The sequence below is a fragment of the Mauremys reevesii genome, linkage group 2, assembly GCF_016161935.1.
Source record: "Mauremys reevesii isolate NIE-2019 linkage group 2, ASM1616193v1, whole genome shotgun sequence".
Classification (NCBI taxonomy): Eukaryota; Metazoa; Chordata; order Testudines; family Geoemydidae; genus Mauremys; species Mauremys reevesii.
Window position 1 is genome coordinate 77,342,648 of NC_052624.1, and position 26,744 is coordinate 77,369,391.

General features: G+C 43.7%; 2 protein-coding genes across 5 annotated transcripts in view; both read left to right on the forward strand.

Moving 5' to 3' along the window:
• Positions 1-784: 784 nt before the first annotated feature.
• GGCT (gamma-glutamylcyclotransferase) lies at positions 785-20,309 on the forward strand. The gene is made up of 5 exons (XM_039527825.1): positions 785-920; positions 1,606-1,773; positions 7,958-8,103; positions 14,309-14,444; positions 17,797-20,309. Exons 2-5 carry the CDS (start codon positions 1,606-1,608, stop codon positions 17,944-17,946), a joined length of 600 nt encoding a protein of 199 aa, XP_039383759.1. The 5' UTR covers positions 785-920; the 3' UTR covers positions 17,947-20,309.
• A 2,930-nt stretch (positions 20,310-23,239) lies between these two features.
• Positions 23,240-26,744, forward strand: part of NOD1 (nucleotide binding oligomerization domain containing 1) — a 45,743-nt gene continuing 42,238 nt past the window's right edge. For 2 of the 4 annotated variants that reach the window (XR_005594722.1, XM_039526487.1), the window contains exon 1: positions 23,712-23,893. The gene's annotated coding sequence lies outside the window, so the exon portion shown is untranslated. Of the gene's footprint in view, positions 23,457-23,711; positions 23,894-24,292; positions 24,696-26,744 lie in introns of those variants that run through there. The other 2 variants (XM_039526488.1, XM_039526489.1) reach the window with 2 other exon arrangements.

Here is a 26,744-nt window from a genome sequence, read left to right on the forward strand (position 1 = left end):
GCTAAGCTGGTGCCTGGAGCCGGCCCTACATGCAAGAGCTGTGTCAGTGCCCCCATGACTCTCTGCCCTTTACAATAAGAACATAATGGCCATATTGGGTCAGACCAATAATCCATCTAGCCGTGTACCCTGTCTCTGACTGTGACTAGTAGTACCAGAGCTTCAGGGGGTGTGTACAGAACAGGGCAATTTTGGAGAGCTCCACCCATCCTCCCCACCTGGCTTTGGCAGTCAGCGCTTTAGAGTTGCCCTAGGCATAGGGTTACATCCAGTGGTGAGCTGGAGCCGGTTCCCACCAGTTCGCGGGAACCGGTTGTTAAATTTAGAAGCCCTTTTCGAACCAGTTGTCCCCTGAGGGACATGCCTCTCTGGCATTATTTTTCCAGCCGTGCATCACTTGGCAAGGCTCACTGCCGGATTTCAATGGGTCCAGGGCCTGCCCTTAGCAGTGCGGTAACCGTAGCCCCACCCCTCCCCAGCCTTGCACCAATCCCCGCTTCCACCAGCGTCTCCCCTCCTCCTGGCACCGCCCCCTTCACAGCCCTGGGGCTAGGCCAGCAGCCCACAGGGCACAGGTCGGCAGGGGGCGGAGCGTCCTCTCGACGTCACTCCAGCCAGCCACTGGGTGTCCCCGCCCCGAGACGGGAGTCTCTCTGGGGACGTCCTCGGGGCGGCGGCCAATCAGGAGCGGCTGCCTGCCGGCAGGGCACTGGACCAATGGGGAGCGCTGCTATGTCGCAGAGTGAAGGCTACTGCTCCGCGTAGGAATGTGCTACCTAGAGCGCTTAGCGCCACACGTACTGAGCATGCGCAGTACACCGTCAGTAAAACCGGTCTAGCGGTGCAGTAGCTGTCACTCTGCTGCGGGATCAGCTGTTTCTGCTCCAGCGGCAGCCGCGCGGCGCCCTCCTGGCCGGGAGGTGAGGTTGGTCCCCGCCGCCGATCACGGGGCCGCCCCAGTGCCGGGCAGGCAGCTGTGCGGCGCCCCGGGGTGTCCCCCGGCAGTGCCCGGCTTCGCCTCCTCCCTACCCGCCCTGGGGCTGCAGCGCCCCGGGGGAGCCGCGGACCTAGCGCCGCTCACCGTGGCTGCTGGGCGCGGGTCGCCTGCCTGAGCTGTGAAAGCGGCCTGGGAAGGGAAGCGCCCTGCACCGCGCTGGAGCCGGATGCCGGCTGTGCGGCCGCTGGAGCTCCCTTCTAGCCCCGGGGCGGCGATCAGAGACCCCTGTAGCCGGAGCAGGCATGTGGGCCCTCTCGCAGTGGCACTGATCCCTGACTGTTCTCCGCGGCTCTCTCCCCAGCAGTGGGATGGGCGCCACCACCGCCCTTTGAGGCAGCGGAGTTAAGACTTTTCCAGCCTAAATATGCTTTTACTCCTCCATCCGCACCAGAGCGGATGTTTATAAGTCAGGGGAGCCGCTACCAAGAGAGAGAACAAGAGCAAAGGGGAAGGGCAAATGGGGGTGTAGCTGGTGCAAGAAAGAAGGTGAAGGAGCCACGGAAGTCACAAGACCAGGGGAAGTGAGGAGGGGTATCAATAGTGTTCATCAACAAACACTGTTGAGATTTCCTGTAACACTTGCTTTCTTATTATTCTCTGTATGGTAGATGGAGACTCCCAGGAGCTGTGTTTGTACCAGGTTGGGTGGTGGTTTGGGAGTTAGTACCTGTGGGGAGGACAGTTTCCTGTATTTTGCTTATGGCAGTAACCTGCTTCGGGAGAGGATCCTGCTAAAAAACCCATCTGCCACTTTCTATGCTGTAGCCAACTTGCAGGTCTGTATCTATGGGAGAGATGGAACCCTGTATTCTCCATTCTTTGCTCTTTCCTTTATATGTGCCAAAGAATTTTAGCCTTAATCTGTGTTTTAATTATAGTTTCAGGAATTTGGAGAGGAGGCATAGCTGCTACATTAGGGAAAATGTTTGTTACATTTCACTAACACTTAATTTTATTTTTAAGCCGTAGACTTTGTGAAGCTGTAAGATCATGTCTGAACATTACCTGAGTAGTGCTGCTGCTGCCTTCATCCCACTGCTTCATAGGCTACCTGAATTGAAAATGCTCTTTTCAGGGACACTCCAGGCACCAAGCAGCATGTAACTGGAAAAGTTCTGAGTAGGGTGACCAGGGACAGTCCTGATTTTTGGGTCTTTTTCTTGTATAGGTTCCTATTACCCCCACACACACACCCCCTGTCCTGATTTTTCACATTTGCTGTCTGGTCACCCTAGTTCTGAGTGCTTACAGTATCTAGGAGGGGCTTAACACTTATATAATACTGGCACTGGAGGCTCTCAAAACACTTGGCAAACATTTACTGAATTGAGTCTTACATGTATGAATGAGAGAAACATTATTATGCCCATGGTTAGAGATGAAGAAACGGAGGCATAAAACCTTAAAGTGACTTACCCAGGAAGCTCACGGCAGAGACAGAATGTAAAACCTGGATCTCCTGACTTCATGTCCAGTGTTCTAACAAGATCATCCCTTACCCTTCATAATTCTGCTTTTTATTTATCAATTCTAATCTGTTTAACATTTTGAATGTAACCACATTGCCCCCAAAGTCAAGTTTTCCAGTCATCTTGGCTACTGTTGTGAACTTCTCATTTCTTAAGTGCATCTAAAACTGGGTATCCAGTCAATATTGGACCCAGAGTCAGTGTCGTGTAGCTTATCCTCCAGGGGGCAGACTGGAATCAGTTTTGGTGAAGATCTTTGCAATAACCCTTTGAATGAATCTCAGAAATAATAATGGAAGGTCTAAAAGTCTACAAATCCTGATTGGCTAGGAGTTGGTTTTTTTTTTTTTTTCAAAACAACCAGTGTTAGCAGATCAAACATTGTTAAAACAATGAGGAAAATTGTGCTGAAGTTGTACTTTAAGCAGGATCTAAATTATCAAGCAGCATAAAGTGTAATGCAATGAAGACTTCCACGAACTCCTTGGAAAAATATTTTGCTACATAAGGGCACTTCTTCCTGAGAGAGAACTCTCACTGAAACCAATAAGAATTTGGCTGAATTGAGAGTGCTGGTTAGGACTTCATATGCTAGAATAAAGAGTGCCAAAAGATGCAAATGAGAAATCTGAAAGAGAGAGATTATTAGACAAAATTTTTTATTAGGAGCTAGGTATACTCTCAGAATCAAGAAATTTTTACTTTAGTCCAAGTTACTAACTTCTCATTTTTCTTATGCCTCAGTATTGTAATATGTGTGGTATTCTTTGAAGGTTCTGCTACTCAAAGTGGTGCTGCACACAAATTTCACTGAGGCTGGAATGACTTACTCTGCAGTTTCGTCCTGGACAAACTGGTGGCTGAAAGGAAACTGGGACAGCTCGGTTCCCTGGCAGATAAATAGATGGGAGCAAGCCTCTCCTTCCCCAGGAAGAGGGTGGTTTTTAGTATCTCTTTCAGAGCCAGGCCTAGCACAGTTCAAGGCTTTTTATGCTGTCTTGTCTGGGTATAAAGGGAGTCTTTCATCAGTGAATTGCATCTTCACATTTCTTGCAAAAACATGATTATTTTGCTGGTTTCACTAGAAGTGTGAGTGGATTATTTGTGCATATTTAAGTTAGGGTTGAAATGCACTGACAAAGCCTTGTTAGGAAAGCCTATTAACCTCAGCTGAAGCCAATACTACTATCACTATCTGACATCTGCAGGCAATACAATCACTCATAAATGTGTCATAAAATAACAATTACAATTTGTTTTGATTTTTTTTAATGTTTCCATAGTTTTTAAAAATACATTCCCATGCAAATAGTTGCTTTAACAACAAATATACCTTCCCTTGCGTGTCTGAAACCCAGGTGTTTGTAGCGCTAGGGATATGAAAGTGACTGCTCTCCAAACTGAGAGAGGCAAAAAGTAAATGGATGATAGTGACGCAAGGTTTGTTTTCTTTTTGTAATTTTTACTTTGACCTCAGATTTTACTACTAATCTAGATAATGAAATTGACTTGTTTACAATGTCTGACTTAAGCTGAAAGTATCCCTTTTAATGTTAATCACCAAAACTAAGGCCAAGTTTACACTAACTTATGTCAGCAAAACTTTTTTTGTCAGTCCGGAGTGTGGGGAAAAAAACCACCTCCATGAGCGCTTATGTCACTCAGGTGCACAGCACTATGTCAGCCAGAGATGCTCTTCTGTGGACATAGCTACCGCCGCTCGTTGAGCTGGTTTTATTATGTTGACAGGAGAGCTCTCTCCCATCGGCATAACACAGCCACACAAGCACTCTTACAGTGGCACAGCTGCATCGGTACAGCTGTGCCACTGTAAGCTTGTAAGTGTAAACATGGTTTTAGTGAACGTACCTTCCATAATTTTGGGATACAGTAATCTTAATGGTCTAGCAGCTGGGATGTGTTACTAAATTTTCATTGAATTTGTTAAACAGCTATCAAATTATAGTGTATAAAGTTTCTTACACAGTATTTATTGTTTAAAGCACCTTTGTGTAAGAAGTTAATGTAATCTCCATGACAGTTAAATAAACTACCTTGCTCATTCAGATTTAAGCCACTGATCTAGACTTACAGTATAAAAGATCTTAACAGTTGTATTCTTTGTTTATATCAACATATCTATTTGAATGACTTCTGTATGGTGGTCTAGTGCCAACTGGAGGGAAAGACAAACTTTATCAGAGGGTGTCTGAAAGTTCCAAAGATTACTGTGATCAATATCTAGCATATGGTCATAAGTGTACTCATTCAACCACCAGTCTTCTGGCAATTAGAGCCTGTTCATCTGAAATGCTGAGCACTTTCAAATATCACTGACAAGTCAAAAATGCTCAGCACATCAGAGGCTTCTCAGCAGGATCAGGCCCTGAAGGAGGAGTTGAAAGTAGCCAAGTGCAGTATCTCTAGCAAAAGAATGTTGTGTGAAGACTTCTTGCCCAATTGCAGCCTTCAGTTTATTTACTTTCAGGTTATGCAGTAAGTATATTATGTAGCAAAGCATGTTAACTGTTCTGATCTGGCTCTCAATATCTGGTGGTTTAGAACAGACCTATGTCATAGCTGTACAGTGTGCTAACACAGGCTCCCTTTTATCCACTGCTCCATACTGATTTAGTTATACTGTGTTTCAAAAAGAATGGAGATCTCAGAATGAAAAGGCACTACCCAGATTAACAATTGACTTCTGGTAATTTCTGTACAGTGAAACCAAGTAAGGCTAGCAAGACAAAACCAGCCTTGGAATAAAAGGTTAGGGATGCTGAACAAGAGTATTAGCTTTCACAGAGAGAAGCAAGACAGCTGTGTGTAAAAATGAAGCATCTGAACTTTGGGGGTGGGGCTGAGGGAGTGGACATGAGTGGTTATGGTAAATGGACAAGAGAAAATAAGGAACACAAGCAACAGACAACTAAAATTGGATCAGCATTTAGAAGAGAGGCAAAAAAATGAAGGGCATGAGCCCAAGTAGTGCCCAGAGCCTTCATTGCTCTTAACTCCCATAGGCACTGGAGGGGCTGAGCATCTTGCAGAATCAAGTCCAAAATGGTCTTAAAACAGGAAAAGCTTAAGAAACGATTGAAAAATAATTAATTTTTATTAGAGTATCATCAATGTGCTCAGTTCTGTGAAGACCACCTCTTTAAGGGAAGGAGGGCTCAATCCTGCAAATATTTGCCCATGTCTGTAACTTTATGCCCGTGACTTCGGTGGGACTATTGGTGTGCAGACTGTTACTCATGCTTGAGAGTTTGCAGGATCTAGCCTGGAGTCTTACACTCTGAAATCACTTTGTAGCAACTCATAGAATGGCTGACAATTAGCGTTCATGTAGGTATGTTTCTGTTTTAGAGAGCACTTGGAGAAAAGTTGTTTTTTGGAGGGTTTAGTTGCACTCTTTCATATATGGGGCATATTTTGCAAAACCACCTGTTGCATCCTCGTGGCTTATTGAAAATCAGACAAGAACCTCCAAAGTGTACAATTGATTTTTTTTTAAGCCCTTCAAATTTCAGAAATATTTTTAAAGATTGAAAAACATATTTGAGCAGATCTGTAAGAGGTAGCTCACTTCAGAAATTAAAAATCTTAACATAATTAAAAACACTTTAAAGGGACTTCAATTTGAAATATAGTCAGCTTTAAAAAAGGAGGGGGTCGCAGCTTAAAAGTAGTTTAACAAACTTTGCTTGTTCTTGAGTGATCCAGTCGTTGGTGTTGGTACAATTACGTTTTCCTACTTTTCTGTAGAATGTGTCTCTACAGTGCTGCTGGATGAAATGCCCACACAAACTGGAAACTGGCTGACAACTGATTAGTCACTCACTGTTTCCACGATGTGCTGAGTGCTGTTCGATGCACAAAGTAAAACTGAAAAAAATAGGAGGAAAAGTTTTACTGTATTTTATTTTACAGGAAACTTTATAACAGGGGTCTCAAACTCAATTTACCTTAGGGCCAGTGCCAGTCCTCAAATCCTCCCAGCGGGCCAGTAATGTCACTGAAGATGGTGTTTGGAAAAGAAAACGTTTCTATTGTGTTTTTTATTTCAAATTTCTTAGAACTAATAAAAGTGTCATATAACTTTATAAAATTCTTTGCCTGCCAGAGAGCTTTTAGTGTTTGCCAGACACCTGGCAACACTTCAGTTCTGTCAGGTTGTTGATGTTTGGCCTCAGTGACTGAGCAGTTGAAACCTTCAGGATTTCAGCAAGGTGTGCATCAGATAGTTGGGTATTTTGACTTGTTTATATTCATTGTGGAAAAAAGTGGTGATGCCTCCATGGCTGACTCTGTCTGGCAACTAATGATGGTATCTCTGTCCCTCTCCCCCAGCCAATGGGAGCTGTGAGGGGCGGTGCCTGTAGCAGACAGAGCCAGCAGCCTGGCTGGCTGCATGTGTCTCCTCTGCATGCGCAGTGGGGAGGTTCTCAGGCCACAGATGGCCTGCGGGCCGGGACTTTGAAACCCCTGCTTTATAGTAAAATTAGGTTTTACTTGTGAGAACAGGAGATGTGTGAGTCCTAAAAGAATCTCAATTTTGTATCTACAGTGGGTTTAAAAAAAAAAAGATGAAAATATCCCTTAGAAGTCTCTCACCTATTGTTCTTACAGGTAACTGAAGAATTAGAATTAGAAACTTTTTTTTCCAGTTTACTTTGTGCATTTGATAGCATTTTCTGCCTACTCACTTTTTTTGGTCAATTTCAGTTCCTTTCTTTTCTCATATGCTAGCATGATGACTTCTCACATGCCCTGCTCGGGGCAGCTCAAATGCATGCTCTTCCTTACTTCCTTCAGGAGGGTGTTCCCGAGTAAAAGCAGCACCAAAAGCTGAGCAGGAATAAGCAGCTGACAGGCATGTACACGGAGAGGAAGGGGACAAAGAGGAGTACTCGGCCATAACAGATTTGGTGCTGTGGCTCTCAGGCCCACCCAAAAAACCCTTCCAAACCTTTGAAGGGCAGCAGAAAACCATTACGGAAACAGGATTTTAACTTCAGAAGTCACTGACATCCCTTTAATGTTACTGTATTGTATTTAATGTAGAATGTGTCTATTACGTTGCAATGAGGTTGTGGCTCTTTCTCTGCCAGTCCCATTTTCTAGCAACTCTTTAGGAGAATTGTCAGTTGTTTGGCCTAAAAAATAGAGATGTACCCAGATCTGGGCCCAAATTTCACAATGCAGCTCCATCGTCACTAAAAATGAACCTACCATACCTTTCTTCCTTCCTTCCCCAAACCCATTATTTTTCTTGGGGCCTGATGAAACTCCCATTGAAGTCTGCAGAAAGTAACCAGTTGATCGCAGTGGGAGCTGGATCACATCCTTAATGAAGGAAAAGTAACTTCCTTCCTTGTGGCTATGCTGGCTCTTTTGGTAGACTTTGCTTAAGCTCGTACTTTGTTAAGAAAACCCAAATCACTGAGTTTAAGTGGGAATTGATCATTTGTATTGGTTTAATTTGCAGGATTTTAAACTCGTTTTTGGCAATCATCAAGGCAAAGCAAGTTCTTACTGGCATGGAGGTACAGCTACCATTGTTCAAAGCCCTGGAGACGAAGTGTGGGGAGTAGTATGGAAAATGAACACTAGCAATTTAAATTCACTGGATAAGTAGGTGCATTTTAATGTCTTTTCACTTTAGAAAGCAAGCCAAATGCAATGGTTATTTTTCAATAATCAGTGTGATGGGTTTGTTTTGGATAAGGGAGAACACATTGGATTCTAAAACACAAATTTAACTCCAAAATTATCTCTAATGCTTTAGAAGCTGATAAACTTAACATTGCTTTAACTTGAGAAGCAAAACAACTTTAAAGAAAGGCTTTAATATGAGAAGGGGATTCTGAACTGTTGGACTGAACTTAAATTCATGTCAGTCACTAAAAATTGTCATCGTTCCATATTTGCTAATTATTAAAGCTCTTTGAGGCAAGGTTTTCTGCCTTTGCAGCCCATTATCTGTTTTGTCCTGCAGTGGAGAGGAGATGATAGTGAGTTTGACTGTGTGATTTCTATGTCAATAGACTGATATGAGCACCATGTTGAGACTTCATCTTGGGCTCCAGCAGGAGGCAGCAGAGAAGCTCTCCAATGCTAGCAAAGGGAGCTCTTGGAAAAGCCACTTCTACAGCAATTTCCTAAGTTTGCAACAGATTTCAAAATGTTCACTTTGAAGTTAGTCCCAACTATGAATTAACTAGGGAGCAGAATAGGAATCTCTTGTGGCAGTTAAATGAGGGTCATGGGAACTGATTCAGCAAAAAACAACAATGAGGAGTTCTTGTGGCACCTTAGTGACTAACAAATTTATTTATTTATTTATTTATTTATTTATTCATTGCGGGGGAGGGATATCTCAGTGGTTTGAGCATTGGTCTGCTAAACCCAGGGTTGTGAGTTCAAGTCCTTGAGGGGGCCATTTGGGGAACTGGGGTAAAAATCTGAGGATTGGTCCTGTTTTGAGCAGGGGGTTGAACTAGATGACCTCTTGAGGTCCCTTCCAACGCTGATATTCTATTATTTGGGCATAAGCTTTCATGGGCTAGAACCCACTTCATCAGATGTCTGAAGTAAAAGATACAGGAGCAGGTATAAATACTTGAAAAGATGTGGGGTGCTTTACCAAGCGTTAAGTCAGTCTAACAAGATAAATAAATTAACTGCAGGATACCAAGGGAGGAAAAATCTCTTTTGAAGTGGTAAGAGAGTGGCCCATTACAGACAGTTGACAAGAAGGTGTGAGTAACAGTAGGGAGAAATTAGTATTGGGGAAATTTGTTTAGGTTTTGTAATGTCTAATGGTATCTAGTTTGCAAATTCCCATTACAGCTTCACGTTGGAGCCTGTTTTTGAAGTTTTTTGTTGAAGAATTGCCACTTTGAGGTCTGTTATTGAGTGACCTGGGAGACTGAAGTGTTCTCCTACTGGTTGTTGAATGTTATGATTCCTGATGTCAGGCTGACTTAGAACAACGCTTCCTCAGTCTCGTCCCCTTATGCCCCTACTCTACTTGTGCTACACTGATGACATCTGGACCCAGGGGAAGGAGGCCCTTGAGGAATTCCACCAAGATTTCAACAATTTCCACCCTACCATCAGCCTCAGCCTGGACCAGTCCACACAAGAGGTCCACTTCCTAGACACTACAGTGCTACTAAGCGATGGTCACATAAACACCACCCTATACCGGAAACCTACTGACCGCTATACTTACTTACATATCTCCAGCTTTCATCCAGACAACATCACACGATCCATTGTCCACAGCCAAGCTCTAAGATACAACCGCATTTGCTTTGATCCCTCAGACAGAGACAAACACCTACAGAATCTCTATCAAGCGTTCTGAAAACTGCAATACCCACCTGGTGAAGTGAAGAAACAGATTGACAGAGCCAGAAGGGTACTGAAAAATCACCTACTACAAGACAAGCCCAACAAAGAAAGTAACAGAACGCCACTAGCCATCACCTACAGCCCCCAACTAAAACCTCTCCAGCGCATCATCAAGGATCTACAACCTATCCTCCAGGACGATGCCTCACTCTCACAGACCTTGGGAGACAGGTCAGTCCTCGCTTACAGACAGCCCCCTCAACCTGAAGCAAATACTCACCAGCAACTACACCACACAACAAAAACACCAACCCAGGAACTAAACCCTGTTACAAACCCTGGCGCCAACTCTGTGCACATATCTATTCAAGGGACATCATCATAGGACCTAGCCACACCATCTGGGGCTCATTCACCTGCACATCTACAGGGGAATATATGCCATCATGTGCCAGCAATGCCCCTCTGCCATGTACATTGGCCAAACCGGACAGACTCTTTGCAAAAGAATAAATGGACAAAATCTGACTTCAGGAATCATAACATTCAAAAACCAGTAGGAGAACACTTCGGTCTCCCTGGTCACTCAATAACAGACCTCAAGTGGCAATTCTTCAACAAAAAAACTTCAAAAACAGACTTCAATGTAAAGCTGCAGAACTGGAATTAATTTGCAAACTGGATACCATCAGATTAGGCCTGAATAAAGACTGGTAGTGGTTGGGTCATTACAAAACCTAAACTTAATTTCCCCAATACTAATTTCTCCCTACTGTTATTCACACCTTCTTGTCAACTGTCTGTATTGGGCCATTTTCTTACCACTTCAAAAGTTATTTCTCCTCCCTTGGTATCCTGCTGTAATTGATTTATCTTGTTAGACTGACTTAACACTTGGTAAAGCACTCCACATCCTTTCATGTATTTATACCTGCTCCTGTATCTTACTCCATATATCTGATGAAGTGGGTTCTAGCCCACAAAAGCTTATGCCCAAATAAATTTGTTAGTCTCTAAGGTGCCACACGGGCTCCTCCATATATATATTTTGCTGATACAGACTAACACGGCTACCACTGAAACCTGTGATGGGTCATCTCAATTATCACTTCAAAGGTTGTTGTTTTTTCTCCTGCTGACGATAGCTCATCTCAATTGATTAGACTCTTCCTGTTGGTATGCGTACTTCCACCTTTTCATGTTCTCTGTATGTATAAATATCTCCTGTCTGTGTGTTCCATTCTATGCATCCGAAGAAGTGAGCTGTAGCCCACGAAAGCTCATGCTGAAATAAATTTGTTAGTCCCTAAGGTGTCACAAGTACTCCTGTTCTTTTTGTGATGATTCAGTTATCCCTCCCAATGTAAACCTGTCCTGCCCCCATTCAGTGATAACTTAGATAGCTCTGTCACCTATCAAATTGCCTGCCTGCCTGCCTGCTGGAGAGCACTGAGGCAGTACATGGCTAAGAACCTCAGAAAATCATCCCCCCTCTTTTGCAGGTGCCTTAAGGATTTAGGAGCCCAACTTTAGACACCGTTTGGAAACTTTGGCCAGAGCTCTGTACTTGTTTTATTACAGCTCTTAGTGGCCTAGTCTATAAAACTGAAATTTCAATTTGCACATTAATGGTATATAATGAGTCTGAATCTGCAAGGGGCTGAGTACTCTCAGCCACCACTGACTTCAGCACCTCACAGGATCAGGCCCATTGTGAATGCATTCAGGGTTTGAGGAATAAAATTAATGTTACAAAGTTTAGTTTGGAGACATTGGAATTAGATTAAATCTGAGCAGTAAATTACCTTGTGTACTTCTCACTGGGGAGAAGTCCTCACTCTTTCTTCTCTGCACCTTATTGCTCTCACTAGTGATCATACTATAAGATCCTGTCTCTTTTTTGTACAATATCTCAACTTGCCATGCGTTCCTGAAACCTAAAATACTTCACAGAACTAAAGATCTCATAACTATTTCTGTCTATGAGGGAAGATACTGCCCCTACCAGCACTGTCAGGAAAGAATAGGTTGACTGATAAATAATTGTAATTTGTATTGTGAAGTTTTAAATCACTTTTAATCACTTTTAATGTTAGTGAAAGGTACCTGATTGGCTGCTCTGGAGACTCAACTGTTCTAACTCAATAGAAAAGTTACAGGATGGGCATTAGCATTGCTGGCTTGCTCCCCTGACAGTTCATGAATAGGTCCTAAAGGTGATCTTCAAAAGGAAAGAAACTGGATTTGTCCTCTTGTTTCTTTATGACCTATAAAGAAAACATGATTTAAAACAAAAAAAACCCAATGCTAGTCTTTTCACTAGATACTCAGTTTTTATCTACCCCATCTTCCTAGTGATCTGGTATAATTATGATGGAGTAACCATGAAGTAAAAAGCGATAAGAAACTATTTTTATCAGATGTTAAAAATTCGCTTTGTGTGTGTGTTAATATTAACTTTTTCCTTTTCTGCACTCCTTGCCCTCTAGAAATAATTTAATTACCAGGATTTCTACCTGTTAAAATACTTACGTTGGCTTTTGTTCTGCTAACATATCTGTGTCCTTTTAAGGACTATGGCCCCAATCCTGCAAAGGCTTACATTATGTCTGCACTATGGACCTTACAGCTGTACCGCTACAGCTGTGCTGATGTAAGGTCTCCTGTGTAGCTGCTCTTTGCTGACAGGAGAGAGTTCTCCTGCCAGCATAATTAAACCACCCGCAACGAGCAGCGTTAGTGATGTTGGCAATAGAGCTTCTCCTGCCGACATAGCACTGTGCACAACAGCACTTTCGTTGGTGAAATGTATGTTGATCAGGTGTGTGGGGGGTTTTTTGTTTTTGTTTTTTTTTCACACCCCTGACTGACAAAAGTTTTTGCTGACAAATGAGCTAGTGTAGACAAAGCCTTAAATGTGTAGAGTTAAGCACAGACATCAAATAGTCCTGCTGAAATCAGTGGGACTGTTTGCACTTTGTAGTCGCACACATTCATAAGTGTCTGCAGGATTGGGACATAGTTGTAGCTAAAAATAGATTAACTTTCCTTAACTTTTATATTGGATTATTAAACCTGAAAAATCCAGTTTTGCTTTTTACTGTGTGTTCACTTTTTGCACTTTCTCAGCATGCACAATGAAAATAGTCTTTGTTACTTCTGTTTTTGCATAATGCATAGTCAATTTCACTTTTAGTTCCTCATTTACTAGCTAAGCAATACAATTCTTGGGGTTGCAAACAAGGAAGAGGGATCTTTGTGTCTTTGATTTCCTTGGTGTTAGTTCTCTTGATTGTAAGTTTTTGGAGGTTTTGTCTTAGCTTAAAATTTACATTTCATAAAGTTTGTTTGACCTGACACTTTTTCTTTTAAATCCCAGCAAAAGACACTATTGGCCTCTCATCTTTTTTCCCCTTATGATCCAGAAATCTGTTTCTAAAGTTTACATTCCGTTTGTTTGTAGGCTGCAATCTTCCTGTTAGTTCCATGCGGCACATGGGTCTGCCTGCAGTGAGCCAGCTGGGGCCATACTCTGCTAGTATGTTAAATCACTTGTAAAAGTGATTAGATGGTTTTCATTTGAAAATATAATTTGTCAGATACTCTGATATCATTGTGATGAATACTGCTAAAACCTAGACAGGGTATTCTAAGTGGTCACATTTTTACCTGTCATGTTCAGCTAAGCAGTTAACTATCGTATCTAAATTCTATCCCTGATCTCATGACATTTGAACTAAGTTCACCCATTACTGCAGCCAATTTATTTAGATTTGTATTAGAAGCTACTTTTAACTTTTTAGCACTGTGTTTTTAATCCACTGTCCTCCCCCTGCCCTTGAGCAAATCTTTCTTTTGAAAGAAACTAGTTATGGCGGTTCTCGATACATTCTTGTAGCTCATTGCTATTGTGCAAGTTCTACATACGAGGTCTGGGCATGTTGATGGGTGTGCTGGGTTGTTCACAAGGATGTGCTTTGCCCAAGAACTATGGGAGTTTCCTCACTTTAGAATTATCTCTATTTAAAAATAATTAAAGGGGCAAGGTAAAATTTTGCAGTTGTTTCATTATCAAAGTGGAACTTAATGATTCTGGCATTGTCTTTTAATTCTGATCATTTTGTTGTGTGCATATTGTGGATTATCAAATTTTATTTATATACCAAACATTAACTGATTCCCAAGAGGTGCAGAAAGTAACGTTGCTGTTAACTTGCATGGTTACAGGGATAGACTTGCTGTTACGCTGTTTGTTCTGGATCTAAGAAATAAGCCAATGGTATTGTTCACTTTTTGATTTCAGTACTGCAAGATACAAGTATTGATCAAAAATATTGGAATACATTAATATTACTCAGTACTGCAGCCGAAAAGCCACCTTGCATTTAACATGCTAAAACTCACCTATTCAAAAACATGTTAGTTTTCTCCCCTGTATTGATGGTTCAGAATGAAAGGAAATGTTTTTGATTCTTTACAGGCAAGAAGGAGTTGAAGATGGTATTTACATTCCAATAGAAGTTAACATTTCAACGCAAGAGGAAAAAGTACTGACCTGTCGAAGTTATCAGATGAATGATTGTGTCTGTGATCTCCCATCACCACAGTATAAAAAAGTAGGCATCTAAAAAGAGTGTGAACTGAAGTGGATATTGTATTACTACTTGCCATTTAAAATAGTCTCTTACAACAGCATTTGCTATATAGCATAGTCCCTTAAAATAGCATTTCAATTGCTTCCAAATGTATCAAACCAATATATCCCTATTGTTAGTCTGCTGACTTCAGTGAAACTAAACAAAAGGTAAATCTGGGCTATTGTACGTAAAGCATGTGCTCTCACCCATGAATTGCTTCTTCCTCCACACATTTGCAGCCACCTGTGAGCTTGCACCAGCTGCTCAAAAGCACTAAACAACTTTACAAAATAGTTTGGAATAGAAAAGATCACTGTACTAAACTGAAGCCACAAAGGGAATTTTAGTGGGCAGAACTTAATGTCCTGACCTGGAATCTAGCAAGGACATAGATATTAATATCTCCACTCTTCTAAAAAGTGTGATAGACTCTTTAATGACTAAAGGTACTTAGTATCTTGGCTTGATGTCTCCAACAACACTGTTCTGGGGCGTTGGTCTAGTACTTCTTCTTAGCCTGTGCGCAGTGTGCCTCGTCATGTGACCAGGATTCATCACTGAATTTAGACTGCTGGTTGGATCATTAGCTTCCCGGGCTTGGGCTGGGTACTGCCGGGGAGTGTGACATGTACGCTGATCCGTGTCCCTCGATTTAATACTGATTTGGAAGAAAAAGTTCCATGTGCACACTCACCAGCAACACTCTGCAGCACAGAGACTCTTTTTGGAGGTGTGCCTAAGCACTGAGCAGTCCTGACTTGCTTAGCTAGTGAGGTCTGAGGCCCTATCCAGAGGTGGTGTGACTACATGTCTAGAAATGTTTAGCTAATTGGAATTACAGATAAAATCAACAAGCTACCATAGTGACTTTCTACTGAAAATAACTAACTGGGCTTGATCCTATAACCCCTATGCATATGTCATGCCTTTTGACCCAGGGGTCCATCCATATGGATCAACTTGCAGGATCAGAATCTCTTTTTTGTTAAAGAACGCTAACCCAGGCATCCCTAGTGCGCTGACCAGCTATCACTCCCCATTATTTTTCTCCCAGACAGATCTTTGGGGCTGTTTTGAAGAAATACAACTATGCTAATAAAAACATCAAGGTTGATAATTTATATATCGTCTGGGGCTCTCCTGGCTATACTGCATGCATACCATGATAATGGAAAAACTGATATTTTATTTGACAAACAAAATTACCCCTTACAAGTAAAACTTTACAAGGCAGTCATCTAACTGTATACACTGTAATATAATACAGTACTACATATGTACAGTTAGTCATGTCTTTTTGTGACAAAACTGAAACTTAGGGGAATTGTAACTTCCTGGCTTGTGTATTTAAATTCTCTGCCATACACTTTTTAACCTACTAGGCAGAGTCTGTCATCGCAATAGTATCTTGCTGCCTGAACTTTTAAAACATGCATATATATCTGTTTATATTGGTAATTATATCAGTTCTCCTTTCTCACTGGCTCCCTTCTCTCAAAACAATTGTATTGTCAGGGACTCAAACCAAATTTGACTCTTCGTTGTAGTCACATCGACTCTGACACTGCCTTCTGTAAGGGAAGTGTTCTCAGTCTAATATCTCTTAGTTTCCCTATGGTTCTCTTCTACCTCTTTTCTTCTATATGAAAGGATTTTACTTAAGAGGACAAGTAGGGCTGTTCATACCATATGACTGTGTCAGTGACTAAGTGCGCTGTGTGTACACGTGTGTGGTATCTTCGGTACCTGGGATAAGCGATTATTATTTTTGTAACCTCCACCCCAGTAATTTCCTGTATTTTTTCTTTTCACTTCCCATAAATAGTTTTGGCTTACACTACACACTTTCATTTATTTTATGTGGGGGAAGGAAAGCTTCAGTAAAATAAACAGAGAAACTGTCTTCATGTATGCTACATCTAAATGGCTTCTTTGCTACTGTAGTTCTTAGTCATATTCACCACTGTCCATTCAAATTGGAAAGACCCAGCAGCTGTTGGTGTACCATCTCAGGATTTTTCTTTAATAACTCAAGCGTTATAATTACTTCTCACTTAGAAGAACTTATGCTAAGACTGGTTGAAGACTGAAATCCTATATCTTAAAGGTGGAAATTAATTTACTCCTGGGGGAATTCTGTGCTAAAAAAACTAAAATTTTTGTGCACAAAAATTTTAAAATTCTGCATATTTTTTTATTTATCAAAATAATGCACTATAATCACTCTGGTTTCAATTATTTTGGTAATTTATTTAAACTACACTACAGTCGATGGAAAATGGGAGGAGGGAGCATTGGAGGAAATCCCCAAATACCTAATAGTAATGTAGATAGGTTTCACCCTTTATTTCTAGTTATTAGTCAGCAAATATATGCAGCTGTGTTGCATCATAGGTAACTGAAGAGTAAGTGAGGACTGGGGAATCAAACTCTCAACTTATATTGGCTACTGACCGTCTCCAGAAAAGGAAGTAGAAGACAATTCATGGACCACATTTTGATAAGAATTTTTTTCAGTACAAAAAGATAGACCAGTTCTGATCACTAAAGGAACATAAGCATTTATAAGGCCCTACTGTCCTTTATACCACTCTGGCAATGTAAAGGAGCCTTAAAACTTTTACACCTGTTGTATATTCCTGGGGGAATTCACAAAGACAAAGGAAACAATTCACTAAGCAGACAGGCTGCTACATTCTGCCTGATTTGAGGGGACAGAGCCTGTCCTACACCTGCCGCCTCAGAAACACCTCCAAGCCCTGCCCCTCCACGCTGAGCATGCTACAATAGTGAGCGAGAGGCATGGACACCTCTCTCTCTCTCTCTCTCTCCCCAGCACCATCACCCCGGTGATTTACGTCTCTACTGGCTGCTTCAGACACATAAACCAACCTGCCTGTGCTGCCAGGGGAGGGGCATGTGACCGCTCTTGCAGCTTCCCTGTCAGATGTCATTTTTCTGTCAAAGAAACCTGTGGGGGACATGAATTCTGCACATGCACAGTGATGCAGAATTCCCCCAGGAGTATTAATTGAATCGTTAAGTGCCTGATCTCTCTGTGCTTTACACAATAGCCTCCTAGGGGGTTTGTACTGGTACCCATCCTGGCAGTATCTGAGTTGCTTCAGGTTAATTATATTGGCACTAGAGAGAGCTTTAGTAGTCTTCATGGTGTCTTTGGCTGCCTTCCCTTTTCTGGTTAGGTAGGGTGTACATAGGGTTTTGTTTTAGTCCTGTCACCTTAAATGGTACTATTTTTACACAAGTAAAGGTTTGTGTGATTAACTCTTTTACTGTAAAGTGATGTTAAAAGTTTTTCTTTTAATTGTAGGTTATCTGTATGGGTGCAAAACAGAATGGCTTGCCAACTGCCTATCAGAAGAAATTAGAAGCTATAGAAACAAACAACTATGCAGGACCAGTATCAATCTTTGAAGAAATTGAAGCTACTATTAAAGAGAAGGAAACAACAACTCAGTAGAAAAGTATCCCCAAAATATTTCCAGTTCCACTTCTTTGCCTGATTTAATTCTATGGCCTGTGTTATACTGAGGTCAGATTAGATTATCACTGTGGTCCTTTCTGGTCTTGGAATATATGAAATTTTCATTTTGATTTAGGCATCTATTGCTAATCAGTATATTGAGAAGATAATTTCCTTCTCTGATAAAGAAGGGCAAACTTGACATGTTTGGGTAGTTCAGTAAGGTATTGGATTGAATATGCAATTTAAGGTCCTAATCTTGCAAAGACCTATGTACATGCTTAACTGTATGTACCACATCTAAAGTTAAGTACGTGTAAATCTTCGCAAAGTTGAGCTTAACTTTCTGTAGTTCTCATACAGTGCTGGTAAAGTTCATATAGTTATTTAATACATCTATAAGCAGAACTAAAGAGAAAAGCCAGCTTGGTAGTCATGTGCATATGCTGCTCTGTTCAAGGATTAAGAGTTGCAGGATCAAGCTACAGTTCTTAAGTGCTGTACCACCGCTTCCCGCCGCCCCCATTGGCCTGGAGCGGCGAACCGTGGCCAGTAGGAGCTGTGATCGGCCGAACCTGCGGATGTGGCAGGTAAACAAACCGGCCCGGCCCGCCAGGGGCTTTCCCTGAACAAGCAGTGGACTGGCTTTGAGAACCACTGGTCTAAGAGGCAACTCATGCCCTTAAGGAAGTTACCAGTGAAGTGTAGATAAATCTCGGCATTAAGCATCTTCACATAACTTTCATATGACTTTGTATTATGCCTCTATTTTCATACAACTTTGTATCAGATCCTTATATAGAAAACTTGGTATTGAGCCTTGGTATAATGTTAAAAAAATGTCTTTTTGCTAGGAGTAGAATAAGATTCCCTCCCCCCCCCCTTTAATCAATTGTCCTGTTGAATGAACGAGGTGTGAATGAGTAAAGGTGTGAAAGGTAGCACTTCCAGACTGCTGCAATAGTTGGAGAGGGGAAGGAAGCCAGACCCAAGAACAATAAAACTTGTCAAGTGGGCTCACTAAAGAAGAGCAGACATATTGATGGCCTTGGGGGTTAGAAGCAAGCACCTTCTTTTAAAAACACTCTCTTTGAATAGCATTCGGACAACACCCAGAAAGAAGCAGCACAAAGGACCAACAGATACAGATTTTGAATCTGGTATAGATTTGCATGAGAGGGAAGCTGCTATAAATGTGAGGTGTCTTGCAGAGGACCTTGAGTCTCATCTTGTCAACATCGGAGCGTCGATCCGGATCAGCAAAAGCCCGGCTCCACTCCTCCCCCATCTAACTCACTTGGCCAGTGCAGTTAAGGGGAGCAACTAGTTGGTAACAACAACAAGACGGAGTGTGCTTGTGAGTGTAATATATATTATGCATGGTACAGTGTTGATTGATACGTGTATTACCAATAAATGTGGTGCTTTGCCTTATTCTCCCGAAAAGATCCTGTGCAGTACTTTAAGTACAACAGAAGGACAGCATTCTACCTGTAATGGAGTACTGTTTTGTGGTATTGCTAGAAGTGGATGAACCAAGTCAGATAAAATAACTCTCTTGAATGGATTTTTTTAAAATTCTAGAGTTGGCTAACTACTTAATTTTTTCCTTTAAATCATTGAAAGCTTTGAACTTCCTGACTTCTGCAGGAAGCAGACCTAAGTTTTGATGAAAGCCCATAGGAATCTCTTCATTGACCTCATTGGGTTTGGATTAGGCCCCAATAAAGAAACACTGATTCTTCTTCATGGTAGCTGCAGCCTAGCTCTAATCAGAGTATTGTAAATCTTGCACAAGTTCCTGATCTTGTGATACTTTCAGACTAAATGGAATGATTACTTCTGGGGAAAGTGGGCAATTGAACAACTTTGGGAAATACAAAAAGACAATGTCTTTTTTTTTTCTTTTGTATTTAAGATCTGTATGCAAAGGATTTGTCCTTGATATAAAGGGGATATGAGTTATCTTCAAAACTTACTATGTGATTGATTATGACATCTGACAACATACACCCAGGAACTTATAATTTACCTTTTTTCCCCTCATAAACTTCCATATTGGACATGTGCCATAGCAGTGCACTTCCCATCCACCTCATGTGAACATCTTCAAAGTTTATGCCTTTCATTTGGTCCCCATCTAATTCCCATGTTCTGTGTGTGTAAAATATAAATATGTATGCACTGAAAGTTGGAGTAAATAAAAAAGATTGCAGTTGCCAGATTACTTGTGTGTCTCTATACAGTGCGCAGAGAATGAAAAGTCATCTTGATTCAAGAATGCTCAGTGTAGCTTGTCTAGGCTAAAGCTGTTTGTATGAATGCGTAAGTGAAAGCTGTCATATTGGGCATTGTTTTTGAATGCATCTGTAAATTAATTTATGTGCACTGTGTATGTGTGCATAGAAAAGATCAGTTTTTTAAATAAAGATTCTTTATAACTGTAAGAATCATTTTTGTTGAAGATCATTTGAAACTGCCATCTTTAACATTGTTACTTTAGCACAGGGTGGGCAAACTTTTTGGCCCGAGGGCTACATCTGGGTATGGAAATTGTATGGCGGGCTATGAATGTTCATGAAATTGGGGGTTGGGTTGCAGGGGGGGATGAGGGCTCTGGCTGGGGGTGCAGGTTCTGTGGTGGGGTTGGGGATGAGAGGTTTGGGGTGCAGGCTCCAGGCGGCACTAACCTCAAGCAGCTCTCGGAAGCAGCAGCATGTCCCCCCTCCGGCTCCTACGCAGAGGTGTGGCGCTGGCCAGGTGGCTCTGTGTGCTGCCCCATCTGCAGGTGCTGCCCCTGCAGTTCCCATTAGCTGCAGTTCCCGGCCAATGGGAGCTGTGGGGGTGGCACTTGGGGCAGAGGCAGCGTGCAGAGCCCCCTGGCTGCCCCTACATGTAGGGGCTGGAAGGGGGACATTCTGCTACTTCCGGGAGCTGCGCGGAGAGGGCAAGCCCCTGACCCCACTCCCTGGCGGGAGCTCGAGGGCCGGATTGAAAGGTTTGATGAGCCAGACATGGTCCACGGGCCGTAGTTTGCCCACCCCTGCTTTAGCAGCTTCAATTAAATGATTTTTTAAAAATGTATAGCTTAAGTTGTTTACAAACATAATGTAGCATCATATATGCTTAGCTTTATTACTAAAGAGTAAGGCCAAAATAATTGTCAAGAAGAAGAAAAAGGAAAGCTTCAAAGGACAATATAGTTGCAAATTATGTAGAAAAGGAGCAATGCTGGGGATCCAGTACTTATGCCACTGGCACAAGAGATCAAAGATTTCTATGGAAGCAAGGGCAAAAATGCAGTTATACCTCTACTATATTTGATCCAAGAAACATGCTGTCCTGCACTGACCTACCAGTGTCCCAATTTATTGATGTAACTTAGCCTAAACTGTGCCTGATCATGAAAAATACTTTTTGAAATCTTTGTGAAAGTTTTACACTTCAAGCTTGTGTAATTCTTGCTTTTGTCTGTTCCCTCTCTTTAAAAAGCATGAGGTTTGGCGGGAGGGGCTGGACAGCTTGCAGGCTGATAGCTAAAGATCCTGTTTTTGTGGTAAGGGATAGAGAGTCCCGTGGCACCTTATAGACTAACAGACGACTTGGAGCATAAGCTTTCTTGGGTGAATACCCACTTTGTCAGATGAATGTAGTGGAAATGTCCAGAGGCAGGTGTCATCCCAACACCTGTGATAGCTCTTCAATGTGGCAAATGCAAACAACTGGTAGGGAAGTTATCACCTTCTGCATTGTATATGACAGCGTTTAAAAGAGAACTGGATAAATTCATGGTGGTTAAGTCCATAAATGGCTATTAGCCAGAATGGGTAAGGAATGGTGTCCCTAGCCTCTGTTTGTCAGAGGATGGAGATGGATGGCAGGAGAGAGATCACTTGATCATTGCCTGTTAGGTTCACTCCCTCTAGGGCACCTGGGATTGGCCACTGTCGGTAGACAGGATACTGGGCTAGATGGACCTTTAGTCTGACCCGGTACCACCGTTCTTATTGTAGATAACTGTAGGAAAATATATCCTCATTCTTCTTGCAAGTTCAAGTGTATAAGCAAAAGTAGTACTAATCAGCCCTATCTTTCTGTGGGCTCGTTTTTCCAAATCTTGGAAACTTTGGATGCAGTAGCATGCTGCTTCAGCTATTACTGTATGGTGGGGTGTGCCTCCAGCTCTTCCAAACATCTGTTTCCGGTCACACCTGGTGACGCTAGACATAATGGCCTGGATACAAATACTCCTCTACCCCGATATAACAGTACCCAATATAAGGTGGGTTCACACACAAGGCGGTAAAGGTCTGACACACTGCTCTAGGCAGCATGTTAAGGGGGCTGGGGCCAAGGGGTTCGATAAGAGGCAGAGGGTCTCAGGGGTGGTCAGGGGCTCCCCCAGGGTCTGGGGGGCAGGAGCTGTGGCAGAGCACTTTTGGGGGTCCTGCATTCCCAGAGCGGCCTGTGGGATTAGCGGGGGGCCAGGAGCAGCCCGCTCTGCTTCCCTGGCCCGGCCCCAGCAGTGTCGCTCAGGCGAGGGGGCTTGGGGGAAGGGATTCCCCCCCCACACTCACCAGCAGCGGCGGAAGCGGAGCAGTCTGGCCCCAGCCCGCTCCCCGCCAGCTCCTAGCTGTGGCCCTCCACTTCCCGCCTCAGTGGTTTGAGCATTGGCCTGCTAAACCCAAGGTTGTGAGCTCAATCCTTGAGGGGGCCACTTAGGGATCTGGGGCAAAACTTGGTCCTGCTAGTGAAGGCAGTGGGCTGGATTCAATGACCTTTCAAGGTCCCTTCCAGTTCTAGGAGACTGGTATATCTCCACTTCCCGCCACAGGTGAGTATGGGGGCATCCTTTCCCCAACCTCCCCGCACTCACCAGGAGCGAGAAGCGGAGCGAGGTGGCGGAGTGGAGCGGGCTGGGGCTGGGCTACTGCCTGTCAGGCGGCGGGGCTGGATAGGGGTCAGAGCAGTCAGGATACAGGGGGCGTGGGTAGGGTGATGAGGGACAGGGGTCTCTGGAGACCGCAGTCAGGGAACAACACATGGGGTGGGGAGCAAAGCAAGTTTGATATAACGTGGTCTCACCTATAACGCGGTGAGATTTTTTGCCTCCCCAGGGCCGCATTATATAGGGGTGGAGGTGTATCTTAGAACCAGCTTTAAAAAGTGAACAGCGTTTGTATTAAACATGACCCGTCTCTCCCTCCAAAGTGAGCCAGCCCTCGCTGGGCGCGGCAGCTCTCTCCAGCTCCGCTCCTCTTGAGAATCCGAGACCCGTAGAGTAGAAGGAACCAGCAGGCTCCTGCCGTGTAACCCCCTGCCCGGCTGCAGGATGGGTTATGGCTGGGAGGAGGGTGTAGCTCTTCCTTCCCTAGTTATTCCAGCGGGCTGCACGGCTAACGCCGCCTGCTGAACGTTTCCCGCCGCTGCTGGCTGCCTGCAGGGGGGAGCGCGGCCCGGGCTCCCGTTTCGGGGGCGCTGCGGAAGCGTGTCCCCGAGAAGCCGGGGTAGGTGATGTCCTGGCTCACAGCCGGGCAGGGGCCGGGGCCAGGCGTTAGGCACCAGTCCTAGGGCCTGATCGTCCGCGGAGCTGAGCCCCTGCAGCAGGGCAGCTCCCCCGGTTGGAGCGCGGTGAGCCCTGGCGGGCCCGCCGGCCGCAGAGGGTGCTGCTGCCGCTGCCCTCGGGGGAGGGGGAGACGGAGACGCCTTGGGGTTGCGACATCGTCTCGCTCTCCGCGGCTGCTGGCGGGGCGGCTCGCTCAGTCAGCGTCGGGCTCCTGCGAAGGGGAAGCGCCCGGCCGAGCCGCTCTCCCAGTTCCCGGGGACACCGCGCAGCTCGGGGCTCCGGCCCGCTCGGGGCAGCAGCAGCGCCGGGTCCCGGCCAGGCGGCCTCGCTCCTCCCCTTCCACTCCGTGTCCCCACGCGCGGCCGCCCCGCCACCGCGGTGAGTCCTGCGCGCGCCGCGCTCACCCTGCTGCTCCTGGGGCCGGGGGCGCTGCTGGGGCGGGGGCTCACAGTGCTGCAGGCAGGAGAGATGGGGGAGGGGCTGCCTGGGGCAGGAGAGCGAGGGGGGGTCTCAGTGCTGGGGGGGGCATGTCATAAGGTTGTGGGTGAGGCCTAGGTGAGGTGAATGAGGCCAATGGACTGCAACACACTTCTACAGCTCAAGCTTGAGGGTAGCTGGTCGGGTTCTGTGGCTGCCCCCCCTGCGGTTCCTTTCCAGAGATCTCATCCCTGTAGTAGGTTTTGAGATGCTGCTGCTTTATGCAAAAAAGAGTCAAGCATCTGAAAACAAATGCAGTTCTTCTAAAACAGTGACTGGGGCAGACTTCCCTGGACAAGTGGCCAATGGCCATTTGCAGAGTTGTGAATGAATGTCATTTGGGTTTGGCATAGGTGTCCCTCAAAGTAGGGTTGCCAACTCCCCAGGATTCCTCTGGAGTCTCCAGGACTTAAAAATATTTAGTTAAAGATTATGTCATGACGAAACCTCTAGGAATACATCCAAACAATAGGTATTTTTGAGGTAGCGTTGCCAATTTTAACTGCCAAGAGGTGGTGTTTTAAAGGAATAGTAAGGGCTTGACTTAAAACACCTGACTCCAGGATTGAAAGCCCTCGGTTTAGGTTGCCAGCTGCCTGATGACTGTGTGTGTTGTGAGTAGTGGGAGAATTTTCTTTACCCCAGTCCAGTGGCCCACAAGTCTGGCCCGGTGCTGTGTGAGAGCCGGGTTTCCCACTGATAGGTAGGTTGGTTCTGTGCCTCTTTACTGGCTCTCTTTGCATGGCTTTGCCAATGTTTAATTGTTTTATTTGGGATGGTGGTGGAAGGAAAGAGAACCACTCAGAGATCCAGAGCTGTGGGAGCAAAATATTTCGGGTAGCCCATGTCTTAGAAATAAGTGGATATAAGAGGGAAAGGAGCAGGAAACCAAGGAGGTATCAGATAATGTGGGATGAATTTGTGTGGGAGAAAGGCCAGTAAAGCAAGTATGCAAGGAGGGAATAATGGGACAAATGGATTAGTGGAGTTGAGAGGAAAGTTAGAGAAATGTACAAGGTTAATTAATGAAGTCTAGAAAAATGAACTAGATGTAACTGAATTTGCTTTGACATTTTGGGAGATGTATTTTGAAATCCTCTCATTCAGTCCAGATGTGTCCTCATCTGGAGTTTGGTCAGTGAGATACAGCCAAACTCAAATTGCTAGGTGACATGGAGACAGTAATGTTTTTTATAGCTACATTGTACAGGCATTAAGTATTTATGATCCTTATTCTAGTTTAATTTTTTTTTTTAGTCTAGGCTTTGTTTGTTAATCTAATATTTGCACTTTGTAAATCTGTACTCAGGCTGTGTTTCTAAATTGCAAGGTTTGAGTTTCACGTTTCTTCAGTGAGAGACACTCCCATTCCTCAGGAAATTTGGCAGAGAAAAAATCACATTCGGCAGGGCTTGAAAAGTGTGTTGAGCAACTTTTAGGCAGAGAATTAAACATAACAGCTAGAGGCTAATATGGGAACCCCACTAGCAAAGGCAGGAGGAAAACCCAAACCCAGCTGCTCCTCCCCAATGCCACCCCCTGCTGCTGGCAGAGGGAAGGTTCTGCAGGAATACAGTGCATCTACATTACAAATAGCAGATCCTGGGTTAACTCTTTTTCCTGGATACCAGTAGCAAAGCCAGAATGGTCAGGCCTTACACATGATCCCTGTAAATGGAATATGACCATCAGCAGCCTGACAAAGGAAATGCAAGAGGGCCCTATTGAGCTAGTTGTTGTGTACCCACTTAACAAACAGATGGTCCCTGGCAGGAATTAGTCTTACTCCAATCCTTAAGAGACCAAGCATGGAAAATTTTTAGGGCTGTCAATTAATCGCAGTTTACTCACATGATTAATTCAAAACAAATTAACTTGATTACAAAATTGATTGCAGTTTAAATCGCACTGTCAATTACAGAATACCAATTTAAATTTATTATAAATATTTTGGATGTTTTTCTACGTTTCCAAATGTATTGATTTCAGTTACAACACAGAATACAAAGTGTACAGCGCTCATTTTATATTATTTGTTATTACAAATATTTGCACTAAAAAGACAAAAGAAATACCGTATATACTCATTCATTAACCCGTTCGTTTATAAGACGACCCCCCAAGATGATTAGGTAAAAATAGCAAAAACTGTATGACCCTTTCATAAGCCAACCCTATATTTCAGGGGTTGGCAAACTTTGGCTCCTGGCCCATTAGGGTAAGCCACTAGCGGGCCTGAACATTTTGTTTACCTGGAGCGTTCACAGGCACAGAGCCCCTCAGCGCCCAGTGTCTGTGGTTTGCCGTTCCCAGCCAATGGGAGCTGTGGGAAGTGGCACGCCACAGGGAGCTGAGGGGCTCCATGCCTGCAGACGCTCCATGTAAACAAAACAACAATGTATTATATATTCAATTCAATCATTCCATAGAGTTTAAAATCATCAATTTTTGGTGTAGACCTGTTTATAAGACGACCCCTGCTCTTTGATGTGTCACTTTTTTACCAAAAATATTCGGCTTATGAATGAGTATATACAGTAGTATTTTTCAGTTCACCTTACACAAGTACTGTAGTGCAATCTCTTTATCATGAAAGTGCAACTTACAAATGTAATTTGTATTGGGGTAGCTGTGTTAGTCTGGACCTGTAAAAAGCGACAAAGAGTCCTTTGGCACTTTATAGACTAACAGACGTCTTCAATCCTCCCTGATTGAACTAACCTTGTTATCTCGAGACTGATTCTTGCCTGCA